Raw genomic sequence first — 26007 nt, 5'->3', positions numbered from 1 at the left:
AACCTGAATCGTAATGACTGCATATCTATATCAAAAATCTGGGAAAGCCTAATCAAGATTACTCATTAATTTTTTTTTTTTTTTTTTTTTTTTTTTTTTTTTTTTTTTAATAGCAAATTCAATCATGTTTCTACTTCAAAATATTTCGTTTCATACTTAGTGATATAACATCACGCGGCATGTTCTAATTTCAACGATCTATTGTTAGTATTCTAGCTTGTATATTTTTTAAACTGTTCTTGTAATACCACCGACGATGGTCTGCTATTTCCAGACCGAAATATTTGGTTAAATAAATATCTTTCTTGTGATTACGTGATTATATCATTCAGTCTTATGTCGCAAGTATCCTTAAAACAACAACTCACTACTGCCAATAATTAAGCAATATACTAATAGTCTGGCTGATTGCACTATTTTGCTTTATCTGTTGAAACTTCCTCCAATCACAAGGAACATTTTTTTCTCTATTCAAGTCATTTGTGCTTCAAATATAATTAATTCATACACCATTCAGTCATTCAACACAAAGTAACAGTTACTTATCTCATCTAACACATGGTAAACAAGTATAATGCACTTTTTATTCACTGCACTTCTTCCAACTGATTCTCCATAAAAAACCACTCAATCATTCTCCTTTTCCATAAAAACTTTGCTTCTCTAAATCTGGTCTCTTGCGACTAAAGGTGAGTTAGCCGGTCTCATATGGAGTTAGGGTTTTTTTTTCACCTGGAAAACTCTGGTAGGTTTTTTGTTCCTCCCCCCCCCCTCTGTTCTGGGAAGAAGAAAACCCGAATTAAATATATATATATATATATATATGTTTATCATAAAAAAAAGTAATTTCAAACTTTCCATTAGATGTCAGGAAAATTAAGAATAGCTTCACAATATGTGAGTGGGGATACAGGTAACATGTATTATATGTAGTTTTGTATCACTATTTAATTAAGTAAATAAATTAGATTTCGGAAAGTTATGGAATAAAATTTGCTGTTCTGCGTATTATATTTTGGAAGTATTTCAATTCCACGTGTTTCTTAGAAAGGACCTCCCGCGATGAGTCTTTTAACTCCATGGAGGCCTGAATAATAATAATAATAATGTTAGAAGCTTAACACACAGATGTGCAGCCATTTACATGCTAAACAGACCAGTGGAATGTAAAGGAATTATGTATGCCAGTGGAATGTAAAGGAATTATGTATGCCAGTTTTGTAAAGCAGGATCCATGAAGTACTAGCAGAAATGACAGCTGGATAAATTCTTTTGGATAAACATAAAGAATTTTTATGGAAGTTTTTGGTACATCACCTGAAACACGAACATTATTCCAAGGTTGGGTTGATTTGAGATTTATATTTCACAGGAGAATTGTTTCTACAAGTTTGTAAAGTTTTAATTATCAAGAAGATGCTCGTAACTACAGCATAGATCAAGTGGCATGAAAGAATGAACAAATCACTGAACTTGATTCTCTCATTCTGGTAATAAAAAAGTTGAGACTATTACAAGTTTTGAAAAAAATATCAGTATTTTATTTCCCTAAATGGGAAAATTTTACTGATATTGAAATATTCATGGTACTGACATTATGAGATCAAATTTTAATATCAAAGAACTCAGCAATTGATATCTGAGATAAGAGAAGTCAGAAATTCTAACTCATGTGTTGTTGAATAAGTAATCCACAGGCATCTTATGAGCAACAGTTGAAATCAGTTGATGAGAATATCAATAAGTTCGAACATGAGAGCATATCTGAATCCTCCAGTCAAGGTCAAACATTTAGCAAGTACTATTTAAATTCAATTTTATTGTTATTGATATTGTTTCTATAAGGATTGCTATATGTATGTTAAAAAATTATACAGATCTTTTTGGGATACAGTTAAAGAAGAGCCAAAGTGCAGATGTCTAAATTCATTTAAAATAATAATGTGTCCATGAACAACTTTTATTTGTTAGTTTCATTATTAAAACTAAAATTAAGCTTTTCACTGTTAAAGCTTGAGCTATTTAAAAATGGTGTCCTTGCTGAGCTTGAGTATACTCAAGTAGACATCATAACAGATGTCTCCAATACTGGAGATATGAATATAATTAAGTTAAACTCCAGCACTCTTCTGTCTTTGTCTACTGTCTGCAGGAAAATTGCACTGCCTATAACAGAAGAAATCTCTGAGCCAATGTGTAACATGATCTGTATCTTCCCATTGATAATGAAAAATAGTTAGGGTACATGCAGGCCATAAGTCATAAAAATTGCAAGAGATCATGAGGAAAAGGAGAAATTAGATGAATCGGCTAATAATGAAACCACATTGTGTAAGAGAATACAATAAGAATAACACAAACAGTTGTCAGGTCAGATATGGTGAATAGTTCTGCTGAATATTTTTCTTAAGATTTGAAGTCGTACATAAATTTCCGTTTTCTCCTGCTTCACATAACAGATCTAAATTTTTAGATATTGCATTAAGCAAATACATGGAAAAGCATAATATTAAGCATCACTAGTGTTGCAAGGAGAGAAAACAGCGTATTTAAATGGTTTATGAAAAATATTTCCCCCCCTTAATTATATACTATGTAGAGTTTTTTTGTAACTGATTTCGTGTGATAGTCAGATTGAATACAGGCATTGTACTGTGGAATTGTGATTTTAAAAGTGATCACTTTAGTTGTTGTTTTGATTAACATGGAAATGCTAGTTAGCATTACAAAAATGGAGGCAGTAAAGAAGAGTACGAGGGTGGTCTGAAAAGTTCTCAGCCTAACAATGAAAAAATGAATTTATAATTTCAAGATTATTTTTATTTTTCAACATAATCTCCCTTAAGACTAATACATTTATTCTAGTGATGCTCCAGCACCATTATCCTGTACCTGTAGTGGTTCTCAGTAAGATCTGCAAAATACTCTTCTACAGCTGCAATCACCTCGTGATTAGAAGAAAAATGCTGACCAGCGAGGAAGAGTTTTAAGTTTTCGGAAGAGACAGAAGTTAGAAGGAGCCAAATCTGGGGAATAGGGTGGATGTTTCAACAGTTCATAGTGCAGATCCCTTAATTTTCCCATTGCCAAAATACCTTTGTGAGCAGGTGCATTTTCCTGATGAAAAATTATTTTTTTCTTCTGCAAAAAGGGTCCATCTAATCTGGTTAAAAGATTACAATAATATTCTCTGGTTATTGTTTTACCCTTTTCAAGATAATTAATAAACAAAATGCCTTTAGTTTATTAATTCCAAAACACTGATACCATGACCTTTCCTGCTGATGGAACTGACTTTTTCTTCTTTGGCACTGAACAATTGGCTTCTGTCTACTGTTTTGACTGCTGTTTGGATTCTGGTGTGTAATGGTGAATCCAAGTCTCATCCATAGTAATAAATCAACACACAAAATCAGTTTTATTCTTGTTAAAATGCTCCGAGCACTGTTCAGAGATTTTCATGCGAGTGCATTTTTGATCTGCTGTGAGCAAGCATGGTACCCATCTTGTGCAAAGCTTTTTCACTTGCAATTCTCCATGCAAAATATATCCTACACGTTCTTTTGAAATGCCTATAGTTTCAGCAATTTCATGCACTTTGACTCGCCGGTCATCCAATACAATATTGTGCACTTGATCAATGATTTCTGGTGTTGTTACACTTTTTGGACATCCTTCATGTGGCTCATCTTCAAGGCTGGTACAGCCATGTTTAAACTCAGCAGCTCATTTCTTAATTGTCGAAAACGAAGGAGAAGAGTGCCCATAAACTTTTATGAACTTTGAATGAATTTCTTTTGACGTTAAACCTTGTTTTACAAAGAATTTTATAACTGCACGATACTCAATTTTATCCATTTCAAGGGATACAGATACTTTTCCTTCAGACAGCTGTATAAAACAAACTACTTGATAGAATGACTTGCAATTTCACATGGATGCTTATGACAGGTGTACCAACTTAGAAAAAAAAAATATTGCCGATAGTGTTGCCATCTATGGTCAAGGCCCGAGAACTTTTCAGACCACCCTCATAGTCATTGACAGCCTTGATGATATCCTCGTTCAAAGAAATTTTTTCCCACAAAGCCAAATTTTTAAGTATGGGAACAAGAAGCAGTCACATGGGGCAAGTCCGGAGAATACGGTGGATGTGGAACTAATTTGAACCTCAATTTGTGATTGCCACTGCAATGGCCGATGTGTGGGATGGTGCACTGTCTTGATGAAAGAGCACTTTTTTTTTGCACCAATCTTGGCTGTTTTTTTCTTCAGTTCTTTTAAACGGTCCAACAATGATGCATAATAGACTTCTGTTATTGTCTTACCCTTTTCCAAATAGTCTATCATGATAATTCCTTGACAATCCAAAAAAACAGTGGCCATCACCTTCCCAGCTGACAAAACAGTCTTCGCTTTTTTCAGTGCTCTTTCACTGGGCATCGTCCACTGTTTTGACTGCTGCTTGGACTCAAGTGTGTGTGTGTGTGTGTGTGTGTGTGTGTGTGTGTGGTGGTGGATCCAAGTTTCATCTACAGTCATGAATTGATGCAAAAAATCCTGCGAATTACAATTAAACATTGGCAAACACTGCATTGAAATGTCTTTTTGCATGCTTTTTTGATTGACAGTCAACAATTGTGGCACCCATTGCACATACAAGTTTTTCATGTGCTATTTTTCATGCAGGATATTACTCACCTGTTCAGTTGAGATGCCTACACTCTCAGCAATCTCATGCATGTTCACCTGGCAGTCTTCCATAATGATACCATGGATTTTGTCCTTTGTAGTGACCTCAGTTAGGTGTCAGGAGCGTGCTTCATCTTCGATGCAGTTACGACCACTTAACGAACTCATTTATCCAAAAATAAGTCTTTAATGCTGGTGCAAAGTCCTCATGAACTGCATCTAACTTGGCTTTGATCTGCGTGGTCATCCACTTCTTCAAATAAAAGTGTTTTATCGCTGCATGAAACTCGTGTTTTTTCATTTTTATGAAAAATGCAAACACGTCATTTTAAATGTTTGCCAAATGTATGCATCACGCATGGCTAAAATTTTTCCAGGGGTCATGAAAAAGATAATACATGGTGACACTGGTATGAATGAATGAATGAATGAATTGTGTTGCCATCTATTGGAAATTTACTAAACTTTTCAAACAACCCTCGTATATCTAATAGGGTGTTGTTGCAGGCCACTGAATTATTATTATTATTATTATTATTACCCTAAGACCCCATGGAGTCAGTGACTCATCTAGAACCTTTTGCCATACACACAGCTCATCATTCACAACCCTGCATGCAAAAAACCTGCTTCTCACTCCCTTGTTCACTCCCCCCTTATTCAACTTTCAGGGATGACCTCTTGTTCTCCCCTGATCTCTCACTGTTTTCTGTAAAACCTCTTCAACACTGATCCTATAACAACCCCTTACCAACTTGTATGTCTATATCATATCCCCCCCTCCTTATACTATCCACTAGCATCTGTAAATTGCACCATCTCAACCTTTCCTCATATTGAACATTCCAGAGATCAGAAACTACCTTAGTCATTCAGCTTTGGACCCTTTCCAACATCTCTTCATCCTTTTGAAAACCAGGAGACCAAACCTGTAAACAGTAGTTTATGTGTGGCCTAATCAGAGTCTTATGCAATGAAGCAAGAATCTACTTACTTCTACAAGTCAGTGTTCTCCACATCATTCCCAGAATTCTTTCTGTTATTCTCACAATTTTGGCAATGTGTATGATAAATTTTAGATCCTTATCCACCATCAGGTTTCCCCCACCTCCAACAATATATCTCTACCAAGTGTAAATTCTACATCTCATCTTTGTTTCCTGAAATTTAAAACCTTACATTTTACAACATTGAACTATCATCCTTCGCTCCTGTGTCCATTCACTTAATCTATTCAAGTCTTTTTGTAAGGCCACAACATCTGCTCTCTTCATATTTCGTCCCAACTTTGCATCATTTGCAAACAACTGAATCCCAATCTAAATCCTTGCCAATATTGATATACAGATGGCAATGACCCTAAAAGAGACCCCTAAGGCTTGAAGCACTGATTGTGGAATGTTTACACAGATTAGTTGGGCAAGTAAAAGGCAGTTGATCTTACTAATGGGAGATTTTAATTATAGCAATGTGGATTTGAAAAGTAGACATAATATGTGGTAACAAGAAATGTGAATTTGGTGTGAAGTTTCTGGGATAACTAGTTAAGCAGCATGTGATGGAAGCAACATGGGGGGTTTCAGATGTTACATTTGGTAATATCCTCCCAAGAATGTGGTTGTGAATGAAGTATCAACACTGCCATCTGTTAGTGAGAGTGATCATTAGGCATTAGTTTGGAAAGTTGTCAAACAGGAAAAGGATGCTATCAAAAAGGTATATATGTGTGGAACTATAAGGTGGATTAGGGTTTCCCAAGAATGTGCAAGGCAACTGGCAATGCCTTTGACTACGCTCTTTAATTTAAGTCTCAGTTCTGGCAGTGTTCCAAGGGAGTGGAAAGAGGGCAAAATAATTCCTTTGCATAAAACTGTAGGAACAAATTATACACCAATCAGTAGCTCAGGCATGGTGGTAAAAGTACTAGAAAATTGATAAAAAGGTGAATTCAAGAATGGGTAAATAAAAGTATGATACTGTATGATGGCCAAAATAGCTTCATGAAAAGTTGGCCATACCTTAGTAATTTACTAACTTTTTATAATAGAGTAACAACTGATTTGGATAAAAAAAAAAATGGCTTCATGATGATTTTGCTGGATTTTGCAAAGGCATTTGACAGAATACCACATGGAACTTTGTTACACAAAATAGAACAAATGGGGATGGATATGACACTGGTTAAGTGGATAGGAGGGTGGCTGCTGAACAGATGTCAAAAAGTGGTATATGGAGGGGCAGAATTGAAGCAAAAACAGGTCACTAATGGTGTGCTGCAAGGTTCAGTGCTGGGACCACCTATTTAATTTGTACATAAATGATATAGGAATTAATCTGAAGAAAATATTCAGTTGTTTACTGATGATGTGAAATTAGGTAGAGTTAATCCAGGCAATGTGGAGAGCTTGCAAGACGATTTAAATAGGCTGGAAGTATGGGAAAAATTTAATGGATGTCAGTTTAATGTAGAGAAATGTAAAGTTATGCATTTTGGGATAAAAAGATTACAAGTCATGTATTACATTGATGGCACTGTACTTCAGGAAATAGATGAAGCTAGAGATTTAGAGGTTGTGGTAGATAGAGAGTTAAAGTTTAGAGGACATATTGCTAAGGTTCCTAAGGTAGCCCATAGGATTACTTGGCTAAGAACACATTAACAAGTAGAGATAAGTTGTTATTCCTTTATAAGGCCTTCATATGCCCACATCTGGATTACTGTCCTCAAGTCTGGTGGTCTGGGTTTCTTGGGGGATGGGAAAGCAGTGGAGGCGAGTGACCTGTGGAATGTTCCCTATTAGGATAGATTGAAGGTGTGTGTTTGATTTAGAGAGTTATGGAGAGCTGTGGCAGAAGTTGGTTGATAGGAGAAAAAGAAGGGAAATGACAGAAACATTTCAGTTGCTTAAAAGATTTTATAGGATAGATGCAAAGGAAATGTTTCAGCACTTGGCTAGAGGGAGCAGAACAAGGGTTATCCCTGGAAGTTGAATAAAGGTGTGGTTAGTAGGGGTATGAAGACTAGATTTTTTTGCTTGAAGAGTTGTGAATGAGTGGAATGAGTTGCCAGAGTCAGTGCCTGTTGTCTGTTAATAGGTTCAAGGAGAGGAATGATAGATTGGGTCTCCTGCAATGAGTCTTTGGACTCCATGGAGGTGCCCATAATAATAATAATAATTATGAGAAGCTCCGTAGCCAACTAGCATCACTTCAGTGGGTTGATGAGTTGTGCAGAAAAGATGCTGACAGTGCATTGGAAATTATAAGGCAGTACCTGGCACTAGGAATGCATAACTGTATGCCAAGAGTTAAACAAATAAACAGAGTAGGATTGGGATGGATGAACAGTGAAATCAAGCACTTAGCATGGCAAAAGAATTTGTTATGGAAGATTCAGATTTTAGTGAACAGATGCATGAAGAATATAAACTGCTGGCCAGAAAAGTGAAAAGCGCTGTTAAAAAAGAAAAAGTGGAATATGATCAAGCTTTGCCAGTCTCGTCAAAGCTAATCCAAGAGAATTTTTCTGCTATGTGGCAAGCAAGAAGAAAAATAATTATAACAGGTTGACAATGGTGGATAGTTATGGTAGTAGAGTAACCATAGGAAATGATATAGTGGAATTATTTAATGAACAATTCATCAGTGTATATCATACTAGTGTGAATGATGCTGTGCAACATGTGGAAGGGAGGCAGGCATTAGGCAAATACAAGATGCTGTGGGAAGGGATAACACATTGCCATGTATTTTTAAAGAGGTTAGCCATGCCCTTGATCTGTTATTTAATGAAAGTCTTGCAGTGAGGAAAGTTCCTAAAAAGTAGAAGGCAAAATAGAACCTCTCCACCAGCATGGTTCTAGGACAGAACTTTCCAATTATAGACTGATTTGTATATTTGAAGTAGTGAAGTGTTAGAGAAATAATACAGGATTGGATGATAGACATAAGATTCTCTATGATGGTCAGCATGAGTTTGTGAAGGGCAGGTTGTGTTTTAGCAATCTGCTTATATTTTATGATAAGGTGTTTAATGTGTTGGATAAGGGAGATTCATATACAGTGATTTTCTTGGACTTTGCAAAGGCATTTGGTAGATTATCACATGACAGACTGGTTATGTGAATTGAAGATTAGCTCCCAGAAAAATATCAGCAATTTGTGTATGATGAAGCAGCATCTTAGAAAAAGGTGACCAGTTAATGATATTCATGTGAATTGCCTGAGGATCTTCAAATGTTTACCGATAATGCAAAATTAGAAGAATTATCAAGAGCATTGCCGATGTTAATTCTCCACAGGAAGATTTGAATACACTTTTAGTTTGGACAGATGAATCGGCTATAGTTTTAATATTAATAAATGCAAGGTGTTACACTTTAGGTTACAGAAATAAAAGTCTATGTTCTGTATTGGTGGAGCTGTGCTTCAGGAAGCGGATTAGATTCAGGATCTTGTGATAATGGTAGACAATGGACAGATTGCAAGTGCTGCAGTCTTTGCAGCACTTGCAATCATGTTGCTATTATGATAAAAAGTACATGATGTGTAGAAATAAGGAGGAGATGCTGCCTTCATATAAAGCATTAATCAAACCACACATGGACTATTGCACTCAAATTTAGTCGCCTAGTTTTCAGTGTGATGTGGAAACACCAGAATGGGTCCAAAGTTAAATCACAAAAATTATATTGGGACTCTGGAGTGTTGGTTATGCAGAGGTTGAGGGAATGCGGATTGCAGGGTTTCAAGCATAGGAGGGGAAAGAGGAGATATGATAGAGACCTTCAAGTTAGTTAAGGAATTCTATCAGATTAATACAGAAGGAATTAAAAAAGAGTAGACATTAAGATGACATAACATGGAGTTGTATAAAGATGTAATGAAGAATCATGTGATGAGAACATTTTTTACACGGAGTGTTGCTGGGGAATGAAATACAGTGCTGGAGGGCATTGTGAAAGCAATGTAAATAACTTCAAAGTTCATGATATTTATGATAAACATGTCACTGGTTGAGTATGTTTCCCAGAATGAGTCCATTCACTCCATAGAGGTTACTGTAATAATGTTTTTGGATTTTCAGCTGACTCTCAGAAGAGAAATTTTTCAAATATTCCATAAGTTGATTGAAAACAACCACTGAAGTGGGATGGATGTGCATCATCTTGTGATTTCCCCCCCCCCCCCCCCGATTGAAAATAAGGTACTTTATAACACTCATTCCTCCTTTTCCTAAGAAAAATCCACAAAGTATTTCCATGTCTGTCTAAATATTTCATGTAAGGAGAGGAAAAGTAGAAAGAGAGAGTAAATATATGTGTGACAAATTTTGGGAACCCCATGTATCTACCCCTATTCTGCATGTTATTTTTTTTTAATTAAAATATAAAAAAGAAAGAAAAATCAGTAAGAATAGTTTGGCTAGTTTATGTATTCCCATCAGCAAAAGGATTAACAATACATGTGGATATCATTATGTTGAGAAGATTTTGATAATTCTTTGTCTAAATGATATTCCAGTGTAAACAGATGTACCATTTACTGGTATTGCTTTGAAAAACTTTTCTCTTAGTACCTTATCATATGTCTTTTCTATTGAAAGAAGAGAAATCTTTCAAATATAACAAGGATCATGGATATATTGTATAGTTCTTGATTCTTGTTTTATAGATTTTTTTTAAAGTATTTGTCTTAAAATAAAAATATGTAAAAATCCTTTCGTCTGAAACCATCACGTTCCCTCCCAAATTTCTCTAACACAATTTTTCTTAGTCCTTTCTTAAGTATGCTTGGATAAATATTGTCACTCCTAACTCTCACTCTGATGTAGACCATCATCAGCAAACAACCATCTGCAATCTTCATATTTATCCCTATATCCACATACTCAAGGTTTCTCTGTCTACATAATGCAGCTATCATGAAACTTATAATCATCATCTTTCTCCTCGGCATCCTGCTGTTATTAATGCCAGTAAACTGAGTTGTGAAATCATTACACTGCTTATGGTAGTCACCTGATTTTCATGGAGATTAGGATATATATATATAGGAAAAGGTCAATGACTAAGGTGAATTCCAGTTTTTGAAATGTGGGGAAAGAGAATGGACTGAAAAAGTATTGCAGAAAGTTGTGAATATGAAGAGAAGAGGAAATAAGATTGAGATGTATATGTTGATAAAGAGTTGCCACCAGGTTAATGTGAAGAGATGGTTCATAGAATGAAAGGACAAGGGCAAGACAAGAGACCATTCCAGGAAACTAGGTGTCAGCAAGAGAGCAGGAAGCAAATTCTTTCCACATAAGGTCTTTGTTAAAGGAAGTTCTTGTAAGGAAAGCTTTTGGTACTGCAACACAAGCTGGTAACTAAATTGGAACAGATGGAGCTAGATAGTGTATTAGTGAGTTGGATAGGTATCAGCAATTTGTGTACTGACACATGGAATCCTGAAACAGGAATGCAACTAATGGTGTGCCACAAGAGTCATATTATTTAACTTATATTAAGTTACATGTCATCTGTATGCAGATGATACAAATCTGGGGAGAACAATGAGGACTCAAGCAATTGTTGTTACAGCAGGATCTAAATAGATTATGAGTAGATAAGTGAGTTGAACTATCATTTCAATGTCGTAAGGTTTTGAAGTGTAGTAGGCAAGGATAGGATGCAAAGATCTGATAGGGAAATTCAGAAGGTGGTAAAAAAGATGAAAGAACAGGAAGTGGTGGTGCACAGTGACTTGAAGTTTAGGAGTCACACTGTACAAGTTATGAAGTAATCACTATCAAATTATAGCAAATGATAAGGACCTTAGCATGCAAAAATAAAAGAGGAAATGGAATAACTAATAATGGAATCTCCATACATACATTGCTATTCTTGAGCTATTCATCACCTTTTTCTCTGCTTTCTTTCATCCTAACCTTTTGCACTCTTATCTTTTGCAATTTATCTATGAAACTTCTACTCACTATTCATATTTTTCATTTCACTTCTCATTCTGATCAATTCACTTTTCAAGTCTTATATCCTGGCAATTACACTACCTATCAGTGTATCATTCATTTCTTGCATTTCCTCATTTCCAACTTTCCTTTCGCTTCCGCAAAAGTAAGTGAAATGAAATGAATTCTGACTATACTTTCTTATTCTTCCTTAGTCTTGCTCACTTTCATTCTGAGATCTTATACGATAATCTGTTATCAATTACCCTCGTTCCATTCTGTGATTCACAGTTATTTGCTTCTGCAATTACACATTCTTTCATTGCATTAGCTAGATTCACATTTACTGATAACTCCTAGTCCAACAGAATATCACTGTAAAATTTTACAAAGATATTAATAAATCTCATCAAGTATAGCAAATCCTTTGCACATGTTACTTTTGCAAAAAAAACTGACAATTGTAAAATTTCAGCAAATTAAAATAAGAATGATGTAGAATAAGTAAAATATATTTTTTGTCAATAATTTTAGCCTAACACAAGAGATCTAACAACTCACCAAGAAAAGTGGCTTTAGTAATCTGATTGAAACAACCCAGCGTCCTGGGTTTAGGACAAATGGTGCAGCTACTAGCCCTTGTTTTCCGGCAACTTTCATAAATTTAGGGTGAGTGGTTGGTTCAAAGACCATATCACTGCTTTGCTGAATATCTAAAGAAATAAAGAATCTTATCATCTTCAGTACATATTCTGTAATGAATTGTTAAACATATGCATGAGAGGACTCGGCCTTTTTTTATAATATATAAACTGTATTTTATATATTATTAACTATTATTATTATTATTATTCAGGCCTCCAAGGAGTCAAAAGACTCATCGAGGGAGGTCCTTCCTAAGACATAAAGTCTATCAAGACTCATCGATGGGAGGTCCCCCTCTGAGAAACACAAAGTCTATCATACCACTCTTTAAACTCACTGACAGTTCTCGCTCCCACCACTCCATCAGGCAATGCATTTCACGGCTCAACCACCCTCCACACAAAGAAACCACTCCTTACCCTCTTGCTCACAGTTTCCTTTCGTAACTTCCAGGGATGGCCTCTTGTCATCACTCCTTCCCGCTGTTCAACCAAGCGAAAGAACTCCCCAGTGTCAACCCTGTAACCACCTCTCAACAGTTTAAAAGTCTCAATCATATCACCTCTCCTTCTTCTATCCACCAAACTCTGCAGTCCACATTCTCTCAGCCGATCCTCATAACTATCCTTGTACAGTCCTGAAACCATCTTTGTCATCCGTCTTTGTATCCTTTCCACAGTTAATTTATCCCCTTCAAATCCTGGGGACCAAATCTGAGAACAATAGTCCAAGTGTGGTCTCATCAGAGACTTATACAACGGAATGATAACCCTCTTATCTCTGAAGGTCAGTGTCCTTCTCATAATAGCAGCAATCCTGTGTGTTACCTTCACCACCTTTGCAATATGTCCCCTAAACATCAGGTTTCTATCAATCATCAACCCCAGATCTCTTGTCTCCCCTACTTCCTCCAGTATAACTCCTCCCATAGAGTATGCAGCATCCCATCGATGTTTCCCAAACCTCAAGACCTTACATTTTGCTGCATTAAACTGACACCCCATTCATTTGCCTATCTATCTAGCTTATTTAAATCCTCTTGCAGGGCTACCACATCTGCACTATTACTAATAATCCTTCCCAGCTTTGCATCATCCGCAAACAACTGAATATCCCCCTGCAATCCACTGACAATGTCATTGATATAAAGGTTAAACAATATAGATCCCAGTAATGAGCCATGTTGGACCCCACTTGTAACCTTCTGCTCCACCATACACAACTCTCTAATACCTATCAGACAGCCAATCCTGAATCCAGTTGACCAATCTGACATCCAGACCCATGTGCTGCAACTTAAATATCAGCTTATCATGTGGCATCCTGTCAAATGCCTTTGCCAAGTCTAAGAAAATTGCAGTATATGCCTTTCCCTCATCTAATGTTCTTGTAACTTTATTATAAAAGGCTAGCATATTGCTAAAACAAGAGCGTCCTTTCACAAATCCATGTTGATTCTCACAGATAACATTACCCTCATCTGCCCAATGCTGTATACGGTCCCTCACTACTTTCTCCAAGATCTTAACAACTACTGATGACACACAGACTGGCCTATAATTAAACACTTCCAGTCTGTTACCACCCTTATGCAATGGCACTATCTTACCTTCCTTCCTTCCATTTCCTGGAAGGAAGGAAGGTAAGACTTTCATTGAAAAGCCACGTTAAAGGCACTGTCAATTCCCTAGCACATTCTCTCAAAACTCGTGGTGAAATACCATCCAGTCCCACAGCTTTACTGACATCCAGAGTACTCAGTATCTGAAACACACTCTCCTCCTGTACCTCCAGACCTTGAACCAGTCCTATCCCTCTAGCATTAAAACTGACTCCTCTAGGATGAAATACTCCAATAAAGTATTCATTGAACAATTCCACTATGTCCTCTGCATCAGTCACAAAATTCCCATTTTTATCCCACAATATAATTCTTCCACAGTCATTTCTCCTCCTACTGGCCACATAGCTAAAAAATTCCCTAGGATTTTCTTTGGATCTTAGGGCCAATCTGATCTCATATTCCAGTTTCGCTTTCCTTACCACACTAGTCACTCTTCTGGCCTGTGTCTTATATTCCTCATTCATCTCTTCATCTGTCTCCATACATCTCTTCCATAGCCTCTTTTTCGCATGCAATTCCTGTTTAATATTGTTTGTCATCCACTTTACTCCAAATTGCGTCTTCTTCTTCACTCGTGGTATACAACTTACCATTGCTAATAACAAATATTCTTTCACAATTTCCCACGCACTAGTGATATCCCGGCCTTCCAATTCCTCCCTCCATGAAACTTCCCGAAGTTGACGTCTAAGACTATTATAATCACCTGCCTTATAATTCCACATAGGTTCCCGTCTCTTTGATACTCCTGCATGTCTATTCATTTTCCAAGTCAACACCATATGGTCACTCTCTCCAACTGGTGGGAGAGACGTGAACTCAGTTATTATCAACTCTTCTGATGCTATAACCAAATCCAAAACTTTTGAACCTCTTGTTCCCTCTGTTACATGTTGCCTAAGACATTTGTCCCTCAAAAATTCTAGAAATTCCATTCCCCTATTGCTACATGCATCTTCCTCTCTCCAATTTATACTACTGAAGTTAAAATCTCCCATAACAATCATTCTTCTTGCACTTGCCAAACTTAGCTGTCTAAACATCTCCTGGTCCCCATTCTCTGTGCTCCTGGGTCTGTAGCAACACCCCACTAAATATCCTATCTTGCCTACCTCTACCTCACACCATACGCTCTCAAAATCATTTGTCTCACTTCCTTCCAAATTCTCCACTCTTAGAGGACATAGGTCATCACTTATCATAAGCAGTACCCCACCACCACGCCTTCCCCTCCTATCCTGACAAAAAATGCTATACCCAGCAACTTCTATTCCTGTTGTTATATCCCCTTCTGTCAACCACGTCTCAGTGATCGCAATAATTTTTGGCCAGGCTGATGCTATCTGCGCCACCAATTCCTCTCCCTTATTCCGGATACTCCTGGCATTAGTATAAAGCATATAAATGCCATTGTTTCTATACCCAGTATTATCCCTTCTAGACTCCACTGGGCTCAGTGTTACCTGACATTGTCTCCCTTCTCCCAAGTATCCATTCCCACAAGAGGCCACCCCTGCTATCATCCTCCCTGGGACACACTGACTCGTTCAGAACAGCATCTCTGTTACATTTGACTCGTTCAGAACAGCATCATCTTACATTTGAATGAGGAAGGACGTAGGCATCTCTCCAGATGCCTACGTCCTTCCTCATTCAAATGTAAACGGTCTCTCGCATACAATTCCTCTCCTTCCTTAAACGCACTCCAAGCATCCACATATACCAGTCCTCTCTTGTTACACATTCTTGCTATTATGCCATTCGATATCACCACTCTTCTGCTCAGCTCATCATTATCATACCTAGGCAACACACACACTATTTTTCCTCTCTCTGTCTTCTTCCGTACAGTCTCAAGCAAAAATCTCATATCTCTCGCTGCCCGACTTACATTACCACTCAAGTCATTCGTTCCTACCATCACAATCATCTCATCGACCCTTTCACCTCTCTTAATTGCCATAGCCACCCTTTCTATTGTTCCTCCTGGCAAACACTCCTCACGCATCCTATCTTGAACACCACGGATCATCGAGTCGCCATACATTATACCTCTTACCATTCCCTCGCTCCTACTGTTTCCATTCTCTCCTCTTCTTTCATTCCCATACCTCTCTCTTCTACTGCTTCCATTCTCTCCTCTTCTAGCACTCCCATACATCTCTCTCATTCTGTCTCTCCTACTACTGTTTCCATCCTCTCGTCTTCTAGCATTCCCATACCTCTCTCTTATTCCATCTCTCCTACCATTTCCATTCTCTCCTCTTCCAGCACTTCCATATCTCTCTCTCATTCCGTCTCTCCTACTGTTTCCATCCTCTCGTCTGCTAGCATTCTCATACCTCTCTCTCTCATTCCCTCTCTTCTACTGTTTCCATTCTCTCCTCTTCTAGCACCCCTATACCTCTCACTCATACTCCCTAAATTCTCTCTCTCTCCTACTCTGATTCGCCTTGCATTTATCTCTTCCATTCTCCTAATCTTATCTTTCATACTTCTGCTCTCATTCACAAGACATTCCACCTCCTCTTTCAACTCATCTATCTCCCTCTGCAGGTCAGTCACTCTTAATCTAAATTCACTCTCCCAAACAAAACCATCTCCTAGATGTAGTACTTAGTATTACAGGTCATTGAGCCTAAAAAATTATAAAGCTGATGATATGATGAAGTACTCATGAGTTGCCTGGATAAAACTGCAGATAGAATTTAAGCAATAATAGGCAGAGATTCAAACATAATAACATTAATTTAATAAGAAAACAACATCACAGAAATTAAATCCACTTCCATATTGGAACCTGTACAACTGAGCAAACAAAAACTGAACCATCTACTTTATGTACAATTAACTCAGCTCTGTAGTTAATGGAATCAATATTATCAATACCAATATTTATATATACATGTGAGCAGCCACAATGCATCTGCAATCAAAGATAAGAGCTTCAAATAGGTTTACCATGAGAATTGCAATGATAAATACAACTTTAATTGTTATACAATTATGGATAATTATTAGAGGATTGGAGATTTGTAGGTTGGAAGAAGTAGTGAATCTTCATGATGCAATTCTCTTATTTAACTGACTTCTGCACTTTCTCTGCATTAATTTTAAAAATAATGTTAATTTTAAAAGGAATTTCAAACACAATTTTAAAAAATGTGCTAGCTAAAACAAGTATAATATTTCTTTTTAAAATTCATTAATGTTGAATCATCATATTTATGATATTAAGCTATTATAATAATTATATTATTATTATATGTTTCCTCCAAGGACTATTACAGGAGGGCACTCCACTCTATGCTACCTTAAACGACCATCTACATAATACCACTAGCAACACACAATGCCTCAATCCATCAATTACACACAATGCTGTCTACCACCACTGATTACTTATTATTATTATTATTATTCAGGATCTCCATGGTCTCCTAAGACTCATTATGAGTCAGAATCATCACATCATATAAAATCTATCATACCATACCTTAAACTCATTCACTGTTCCTTCCTCTTATGCTATCATATGAGAAATATTCCTACTGTCAATCTAGTAAATATCTAACAGCTGAAATGTATCAATCACATCACCTGTTCATTGTCCATCTATCAGACTGCAGAATGCATGCCCTCAGTCTATCCATTTAACCAATGTACACCAGCCCTGCTTCCATACCCATTCCATGCTGAATTTCTTGCCTTCAAATCCTAGTGACCACTCTGAGCATAGTAATCAAGATATCGTCTGATCAGAACCTTATAAAGTGGAATTATCTCCCTCCTATCTCTACTGACTAACAATATTGCTGTAGCCCTCTGAATTTTCTTCAAAACCTCAGTAGTATATTCTATGAACTTCCCCAAAATTCTTTGCTTTCTTCCTTTCAGTCAGTATACCTAACCACACGAAGAAAGAGCATACAGTTTCCATTTAGCAGTGGTAACCTGTTATTCCTATTTGTTTTTCCATCCAGCTTATTCAAATCTTCCAGAAGAGCCACAACATCAGCAGAATTACTAATAACTCCTAAACTTCATTATCATTTGCAAACAACCAAATACCTCTCTGCAATCCATTGCTAATATTGATGATATAAAAGTTGAATAGTACTTGTCTCTGTAAACCTCCATGTAACCTTCTTTATCTCTAAAACTGCTCTCCCATTACACAATTATGTGATATATATCTAGCAGAGAGAATTTTTTATTCAATCTGATTAAATCAATATCTAAAACCCATTTTTGCAATGTTAGAACCTAAACAAGAACTTATCATGCAGACCCAAGTTGAATACTGTTGCAAAATCAAGAAAAATGGCAGTTTATTTTCCTCATCAACCTATTATTATTACTTTACTAAACAAAAATGTCCCTTCCAACATAATAATATTCATAAATTATATAACACCCATCTGCCCAACTGGGTCTTAATAATTTTTCAAAATCTCAACAACTACATAAGATGATTAATTACCACTATTCCATCAAACATGAGGGTGAAATCTCATCCAGTACAATCTTACTGACTTCTACAGTGTTCAATATATTAAATAAATACTCTTATCATCTATGACTACTAATCCTTCAACTCTTCCATATCTATGAAAATAATACTTGCTTTCAGAATGAAACACCTATAATAAATTGCTGAATAGCAATGTCACATTATCTGCACTGGTGACGTGACTACCAACTCCATCCAACAAGGTTTTTCCTCCACAATCATTTCTCTTCTCACTGACAACATAATGAAAGCACTGAAATATTATGTACATCTACAAAATTAGAATTTGAATAGAGATTCTCCTTGAATTGCAGTGCTAATCTCATTTATGTTTTAAAATTTTCCCTCCTTACTATGCTAGTCACTTTCCTAACCATATATTTCTCATGAAACTGCTCTACACCTCTCTAAGATTTTCCCATAACTGATTTTTCATCCCCCCTTTGTTTTCTATATATCCAGAGTACATCATCTACCCCTTTTTTTCTATATTTTCCAGAGTACATCGTGTCCAGTGGAAGTGGTACGGAAAGCAAGACCCATTTTTTGCTCTCTTTTGTATTGTACGTCTTTTTGGTGTTCAGCCATGCGTATTTCTCCAGATCTTTCTGTCTGTCCTACATAGCAAATCCTGCAACAGCAATGGATTTTGTAGACTCCTGGTTTTTTAAGAGGATGATGAGGTGGTTTTGGTGGATGTAGGAATCTTGAGATTTTTTCCATAGGAAGGAAGGCTACTTTTACGTTGTGTTTGTTCATTAATTTGGCTAGCTTATCTGTAACATTTTTGATATAAGGAAGCGAGGTTGCGTTTTTGTAATCCTGTTTTATTGTGTTGTTAGTTGAAGGCATTTTAAGGATTCTCTTGATGGTTTTTGTTTCATACCCATTCTGTTGGAGGATTTGTGTTAAGTATTTTAGTTCTTCATTATGTGCTAAAGATCTTGTATGCTCTGTCTCGAAGAGTTTTAATTAAGCTTATTTTTTATGAAGGATGGTGGTGTGAGAGTGGTGTAATCACTGAAATATGTCTTTTGAACCAATTAGCCACAGAGGTCTACGCCTGCAATTACAAACTTACAGTGAGTGCTTTTGGCATAAAATTATACAACTAGAGAAACTACGCATTAAAAATCTCAACTTCATTAACCATCTAATTTTCCTCATCCGATGCAGAGATAACGAAGTCATCCCGAAATTCATCAAAATCAAACACGCATTCCATACAACCAAGGCCTCCAGAATTTATCATAAAATGGAACTAGCTCTTTTAAGAGAAAGAATTACAGTCACTAGAGATGAATTAGCATTAATTAGTAATAACACTTTTTCTTTTCATAATGAACTGGCCACATCTCTTCCAGCCTACCTATGGAACAACATTGATAGTGTTACATTCAACAAAGCAATAGCGATCTCAGAACAGATGAAACATACATTAATTCATAAGTTCAACTTACTCCTTCAGAAGAAAGAAATACATAAAAAACAACTAGATTATTCAAAAGTAGTTATTAACCTTCCTACCGGCTAGGACGTCTATAGACGTCCAACTAAATCTGGATAAGATTCAGCCCACCTGTTTAAAGAACCTGGATAAGAAGTGCAATTTGATTGTCATGTCCATTAGAAGGTGTGATAAACCCTCACGCTGAAGAGAAAGGTTAATCGGATTATCTCCCGTTCGTAGCTGCCTCTCAGTTGCCTATAACAAGAAACGGACTTTCTTGTTCCATGCTGGTGAACTGGATTTTAGTTATATATGATAGACTAAAAATAGAGAAATAATTTATATTTTTGTTTTCTCTTTTTATTGTACAATACAGTTTTAATTTCTGGACAAAATGAAGGTCTTGCATAATTTCTTCACTTAATCGGATTATCTCCCGTTCGTAGCTGCCTCTCAGTTGCCTATAACAAGAAACGGACTTTCTTGTTCCATGCTGGTGAACTGGATTTTAGTTATATATGATAGACTAAAAATAGAGAAATAATTTATATTTTTGTTTTCTCTTTTTATTGTACAATACAGTTTTAATTTCTGGACAAAATGAAGGTCTTGCATAATTTCTTCACTTAACCAATTTAATTTTTTATTTTTTTGCGCTAATTTTTTTCTAATCGCTACTAGACAAAAGATTTTTCTTTGTTCTCGAAGAAATTAATTCACGATAATTATTTGGAATATTCTTTTAAAAACAGAAAAGAAAACTGGCTGCCGACGTTCCAGGTTATATTAATTTTAATTTTGTACAAAACCATCGAAATCGAATAATACTTAACAGATTTCCTTTAGGACACGCTTGAGCAACTTTGCTTTATAGAGAATAACATGAAATTCTTTAATCATATTACTAAATTTTTTCTTCATGTTGTATAGTAATCTGTACTTTCACTTTCTTGGTTTCCTTGTATAATTGGTCATTACAAAATGAAATTAACAGTTATGATTTAAATTTATATTTTCTGCATAATTCAGATATTTTATTCTCCAATTTTTAAAGTAAGCGATACATTTGCTTATTTTTATCATTCAAAATATGTATATCAAATGTGAAATTTCATTTCCATATTTTTACAATAGAATTGAACTTTATTTCGCCTCTGATAGTTTAAACCCCTCCCCCCCGTTGCATTACTATCACACACCCAAAAACTGTTATGAAACATAGGTACAGTTTTAATTTAATTCGTTATTTTTCTCTAGTAATTGTTCCACATAACTAATTTTTCGATACTGAGTGATTATTATAAATTAGCAAATTATAAATCAGACAATATACATATTTCCTGATTATTATAAATCAGGAAATTATATGATATTCGGATATAGGTGAAATTAATATTTAAAATCACTGTCATCCTTCAAATGCAATATCAGAATAAAGAAAGTGAAAAACCCGAAGTTTCGAAATACATTTCGAAAGCCCGCTCTCGAAATGTATTGGTCTACAGACTGGATTCTGAACACGCCAATGTTTCGTGATGTTATGACTGAAAAACAATTCAGTCTCATCATGAAGTATTTGCATTTTCAGAATAATGAGGAATACGATCAGGCAACACATCCTTGCCCAGTCCTCAACAAAATTTATGATTTTCTGATGAAAATGTAGATCACTCTACATTCCTGAGAGAGACTTGAGTATCGATGAAAGCCTTATGCCATTCAAAGGTGGACTGAAATGTAAGCAGTATATTCCCAAAAAGAAAGCGAAGTATGGAGTAAAATTTTTTATGCTTTGCGAATCGGAAAGTGGATATCTTTGGGATTTCAAACCTTATGCGGGAAAGCAAACTGTAATCGAGCACGATAAATATTCGGATCTCCCCTTGTCGATGCGTGCAGTAATGCAGTTACTAGACCCTTTACTGGAGAGGGGTTACTGCATTATAATGGATAATTACTATATATGTGTCCTGAACTCGCTGATTTGCTTTTACAGCATCTTACAGATAGTTATGGTACTGTAAATGCAAAAAGGCGAGATATGCCTCGAGATCTGGCTTCAGGAAAGCTATCGAAGGGGGAAATCCTAACTTATCAGCGAGGGAAAGTCTTTGCACTACGTTGGAAAGACAAAAAAGATGTTTTTCTGCTATCTTCCCTGCACAATCCATCAGCGGAATCCGTGGAGAAACATGGTTTGAAGAAAGTAAAACCCATTGCTGTGTGTGCATACAACGACACTATGGGTTGAGTCGACAGGTGCGATCAGCAGCTATCATTCTACTCTGTAATGAGGAAACAGCATAAAAAATATTACAAAAAAGTGTTTGGGCATGTTATTTGAATTTTGAAGTGTTTGGATTTTGTTATTTGGAACAGTTTCCTCCTGTACAAGAAAAAATGTTTGTCTACCATAACATATCTAGAATACAGAATAGAAATTGCGAAAGCATTGCTGCATGCACATGCACCTTCTTCAGCAAGCAGAAAAACAGGAAATCCTGCCAGACATCTGAGGTTGAACGCTGCTAACTCCAACCATTATCCCGAAAATCTACCACCAACGGCTAATAAAAAAAAAAACCTCCACGCAAATATTATGTATGTAATAAAAAAAATATCAGAAAGGAAACAAAAATCTGGTGCCATGAGTGTAAAACTGCTTTGTGTGTTTACCCTTGCTTCAAGGTGTTCCACGCTGTTCAAGAATTTTAAATTCTGAACAGTATGAAATTAAAAAATGTTTGTTTTCAAGGCCATCAAAACAGTCCTTTTCAGGACTACAAATATTGATGGAGGGATACCCGAATGCACTGTTTCTTTTTCATCTTGAAGGCTAATTTTTAAGTTCTTTTTATGACACAGAGAAACTGGAAGGAGTATTCCAGGTAAAGTATTTCATCAAAACAATAAAAAATAATGAAATAAAATCTACCCTATATATATATATAAAATGATAAGTTTTTTTATGTCATGTTTATCGAAACGTTTTGAAACTCAGGGGCTACCCTGAGTGTCGAGTCTTCAAAATTCGAGTCATCAGAATTCAGGGGCTGAACCCCCTTTCGAGTTATCACAATTGAAGGAGAACTGGTCTACCATACCGGAACACGGGGGGTTGGGCATAGCCCCCCTAGTTAATAAATGAAATATATAAATAATAACGGGAACATTTTCACCTTGCCAACACTCAACATTGATGTGATATGGGTTCCAAATTTCTTGTTTCGGAGATATATATATATATATATATTACAAAGTTTTGTAATAAAAATTTCTGCTACAATGAAGTTTGGCAAAATCAACAATATTATTACCACCTTATTTCTGTTTCTCGTGTGGGAGAAAAACGGTAAAATGTCACTCTTATAATTATATGAGATGTTTTAATGGCAAAAATAGTAAGAAAAAAGTCATTTGCAGTTTCTCTTCAAAACACAAAGAAAGAACATTGTAAATTCAGCCAGTGGAAAAGAAAACACTACATATTTTTCTCCTGTTATCTGATTTTTTTTCTTATAGTTCAAAGAAGAAATCACTGCATATAACATGAAGTCTGCAGGAGGGAAAAAAATCTGGAAATTGGTTACATTATAACGAATAGAGAAATCATGTCAGAAAAATTATTCACGTATGATTCTAATCTCAGCAGACATAACATTTTCTTCTAGATTAGATATCTAAAGTAACTGAACCTTTGCTACTATTTTACACTAAAATGAATGGGTATGTTCCCCAAGTGATTTACGTTTGTAACAGCTGTCTTGCGAACGATTTATGAAATAAATTATCTGAAATATCCGCAGATTGCTTAGGTCTATATCCCCCCCCCAAAAAAAGAAGATTATGAAACGCATATGCACCTTTTCTTTGAAAATAATTCAAATCCTCTTTTTCTAGATAATTGTATGATTTAATTTCTAATTTTTGATAATAAAAGTGAAACTGATCATTATAAATTAAGCAATTATTTTGGTATAAATAATGTATAAGCATGTAAACGAAATATCAGTATTTCTGTTAGAATATAGGTAATCAACAATCGAAAAGGAAACAAGACATTCTTGACATATTCTGCACTAACAGCCTGGGGCACTTTAGTGTTATCCCCTTTCTTCTCAATAGCACTGAGAGTAATAAGCCTTCAACTTTTACTCCAGCTAAGAGGATATTACCAAGTATTTAGAAGACGTAGATTATTTCAGAAATAGCTTCCAGCAGCAGAAGAAGTAATATTTATTTTTTTTTAAAAGAAAAACAAACACAAATAATTCTACTGAACTTTTTTTTGTGTGGTATGCATATAAACAATTTTGCATGGTGAAAATATAGCATATTATTTCTAAAATTTTACATAATTTCAGTGGGCAGTAGAACAGCTGGTTTTAGATTGCAAATAAATAGAACAGAATTAGAAGTTTCACAATACAATCTGATTGCCGTATATCTTTTGTCAAAATGGTAAAATAAAGTAATTGATTTTGAATGCTGTCTAGAAAAGCTTTCAAACCTGTGAGTTCTAGGAGAGGATAATGAGGGGGGGGGGGGGGGGAAGCATTAGAAAATCTTCAAAATGAAAAAGGATTTTGAATCATTCCGTATATGATATTTTTCACATTATATTTTCAACATATCTACGAGGATGTGCACTAGATATTATCGTAATATGCATAATACAAATAAATAAATAAATGACGAAGGCGAAGAATCACTGCTAAAATATCATTGGATATAAATTTTTGATACCAAAAAGACACAATCGGAAACCGAGTAATGCAATGTAGCATTTTAACATTTTTTTTTTATTTTGTCTTTATGAATAACAAAAAATCATTTCTAAAACTGAAATGTGATGATCCATATAATGCTATTTCGCTAGAAACGAAAGAAAAGGGACATATTTATTTCAATAAATATTGTTTAAAAATATAAATATTTGACATAATATTTTCAAAGCAAACATTTGAAAATTCTGAAATTCGAAAAAAAATTATTCAATTATTATACGTAAAGTGAAAGATCAATCAGTGCAACTCTTCAGGTGCACTGATTTGTAGAATTACCAAGTATTTATAAGACGTAGATTATTTCAGAAATAGCTTCCCGCAGCAGAAGAAGTAATATTTAGATTTTTTTAAAAGAAAAACAAACACAAATAATACTACTGAACTTTCTTTTGTGTGGTATGCATATAAACAATTTTGCATGGTGAAAATATAGCATATTATTTCTAAAATTTCACATAATTTCAGCGGACAGTAGAACAGCTGGTTTTAGATTGCAAATAAATAGAACAGATTTAGAAGCTTCACGATACAATCTGATTGCCGTATATCTTTTGTCAAAATGGTAAAATTAAGTAATTGATTTTGAATGCTGTCTAGAAAAGCTTTCAAACCTGTATAGAAATTTAGAGTAGTTATGCAATTCAGTTCCAGGAGAGAATAAGGAGAGGGGGGGAAGCATTAGAAAATCTTCAAAATGAGCAAAAATGTTGAATCATTCCGTATATGATATTTTTCACATTATATTTTTAACATATCTACGAGGTTATGCACTAGATATTATCGTAATATGCATAATACAAATAAATAAATAAATGACGAAGGGGAAGAATCACTGCTAAAATATCATTGGATATAAATTTTTGATACCAAAAAGACACAATCGGAAACCGAGTAAGGCAATTTAGCATTTTAACATTTTCTTTTTATTTTGTCTTTATGAATAACAAAAAATCGTTTCTAAATCTGAAATGTGATGATCCATATAATGCTATTTCGCTAGAAACAAAAGAAAAAGGACATATTTATTTCAATAAATATTATTTAAAAATATAAATATTTGACATCATATTTTCAAAGCAAACATTTGAAAATTTTAAAATTCGAAAAAAAATTATTCAATTATTATACGTAAAGTGGAAGAACAATTAGTGCATCTCTTCTGGTGCACTGAATAAAATACACCAAATTCACTATCACTAAATAGATTCATTGCAAAAGCTGATCAGTGGGCATTTCAGGATTGATTTTTTTTTCGCATATGTGAAATTGGTTTCAATTTTTGGGAAGAGACACAATAAATCATTTTAGAGGCAAGAAAGGTCAAATAACTTAGGACAGTAAATG

The 26007-nt window shown here is 35.3% G+C and overlaps 1 protein-coding gene across 1 annotated transcript in view; it reads right to left on the bottom strand.

Annotated features, from left to right (window-relative positions):
- LanA (laminin subunit alpha) overlaps positions 1–26007 on the bottom strand; it is a 1191635-nt gene that overhangs the window by 830400 nt on the left and 335228 nt on the right. The window contains exon 15 of the mRNA XM_090391815.1: positions 12206–12357. Coding sequence (XP_090247941.1) covers positions 12206–12357 — 152 coding nt within the window. The remainder of the gene's footprint in view (positions 1–12205; positions 12358–26007) is intronic.

The sequence above is a fragment of the Typopeltis vanoorti genome, chromosome 4, assembly GCF_054136105.1.
Source record: "Typopeltis vanoorti isolate ZY-2024b chromosome 4, IOZ_Tvanoo_1.0, whole genome shotgun sequence".
Classification (NCBI taxonomy): Eukaryota; Metazoa; Arthropoda; class Arachnida; order Uropygi; family Thelyphonidae; genus Typopeltis; species Typopeltis vanoorti.
Note: the sequence above shows the minus strand (reverse complement) of the source record. Positions and strands in the feature narration are given on the sequence as shown.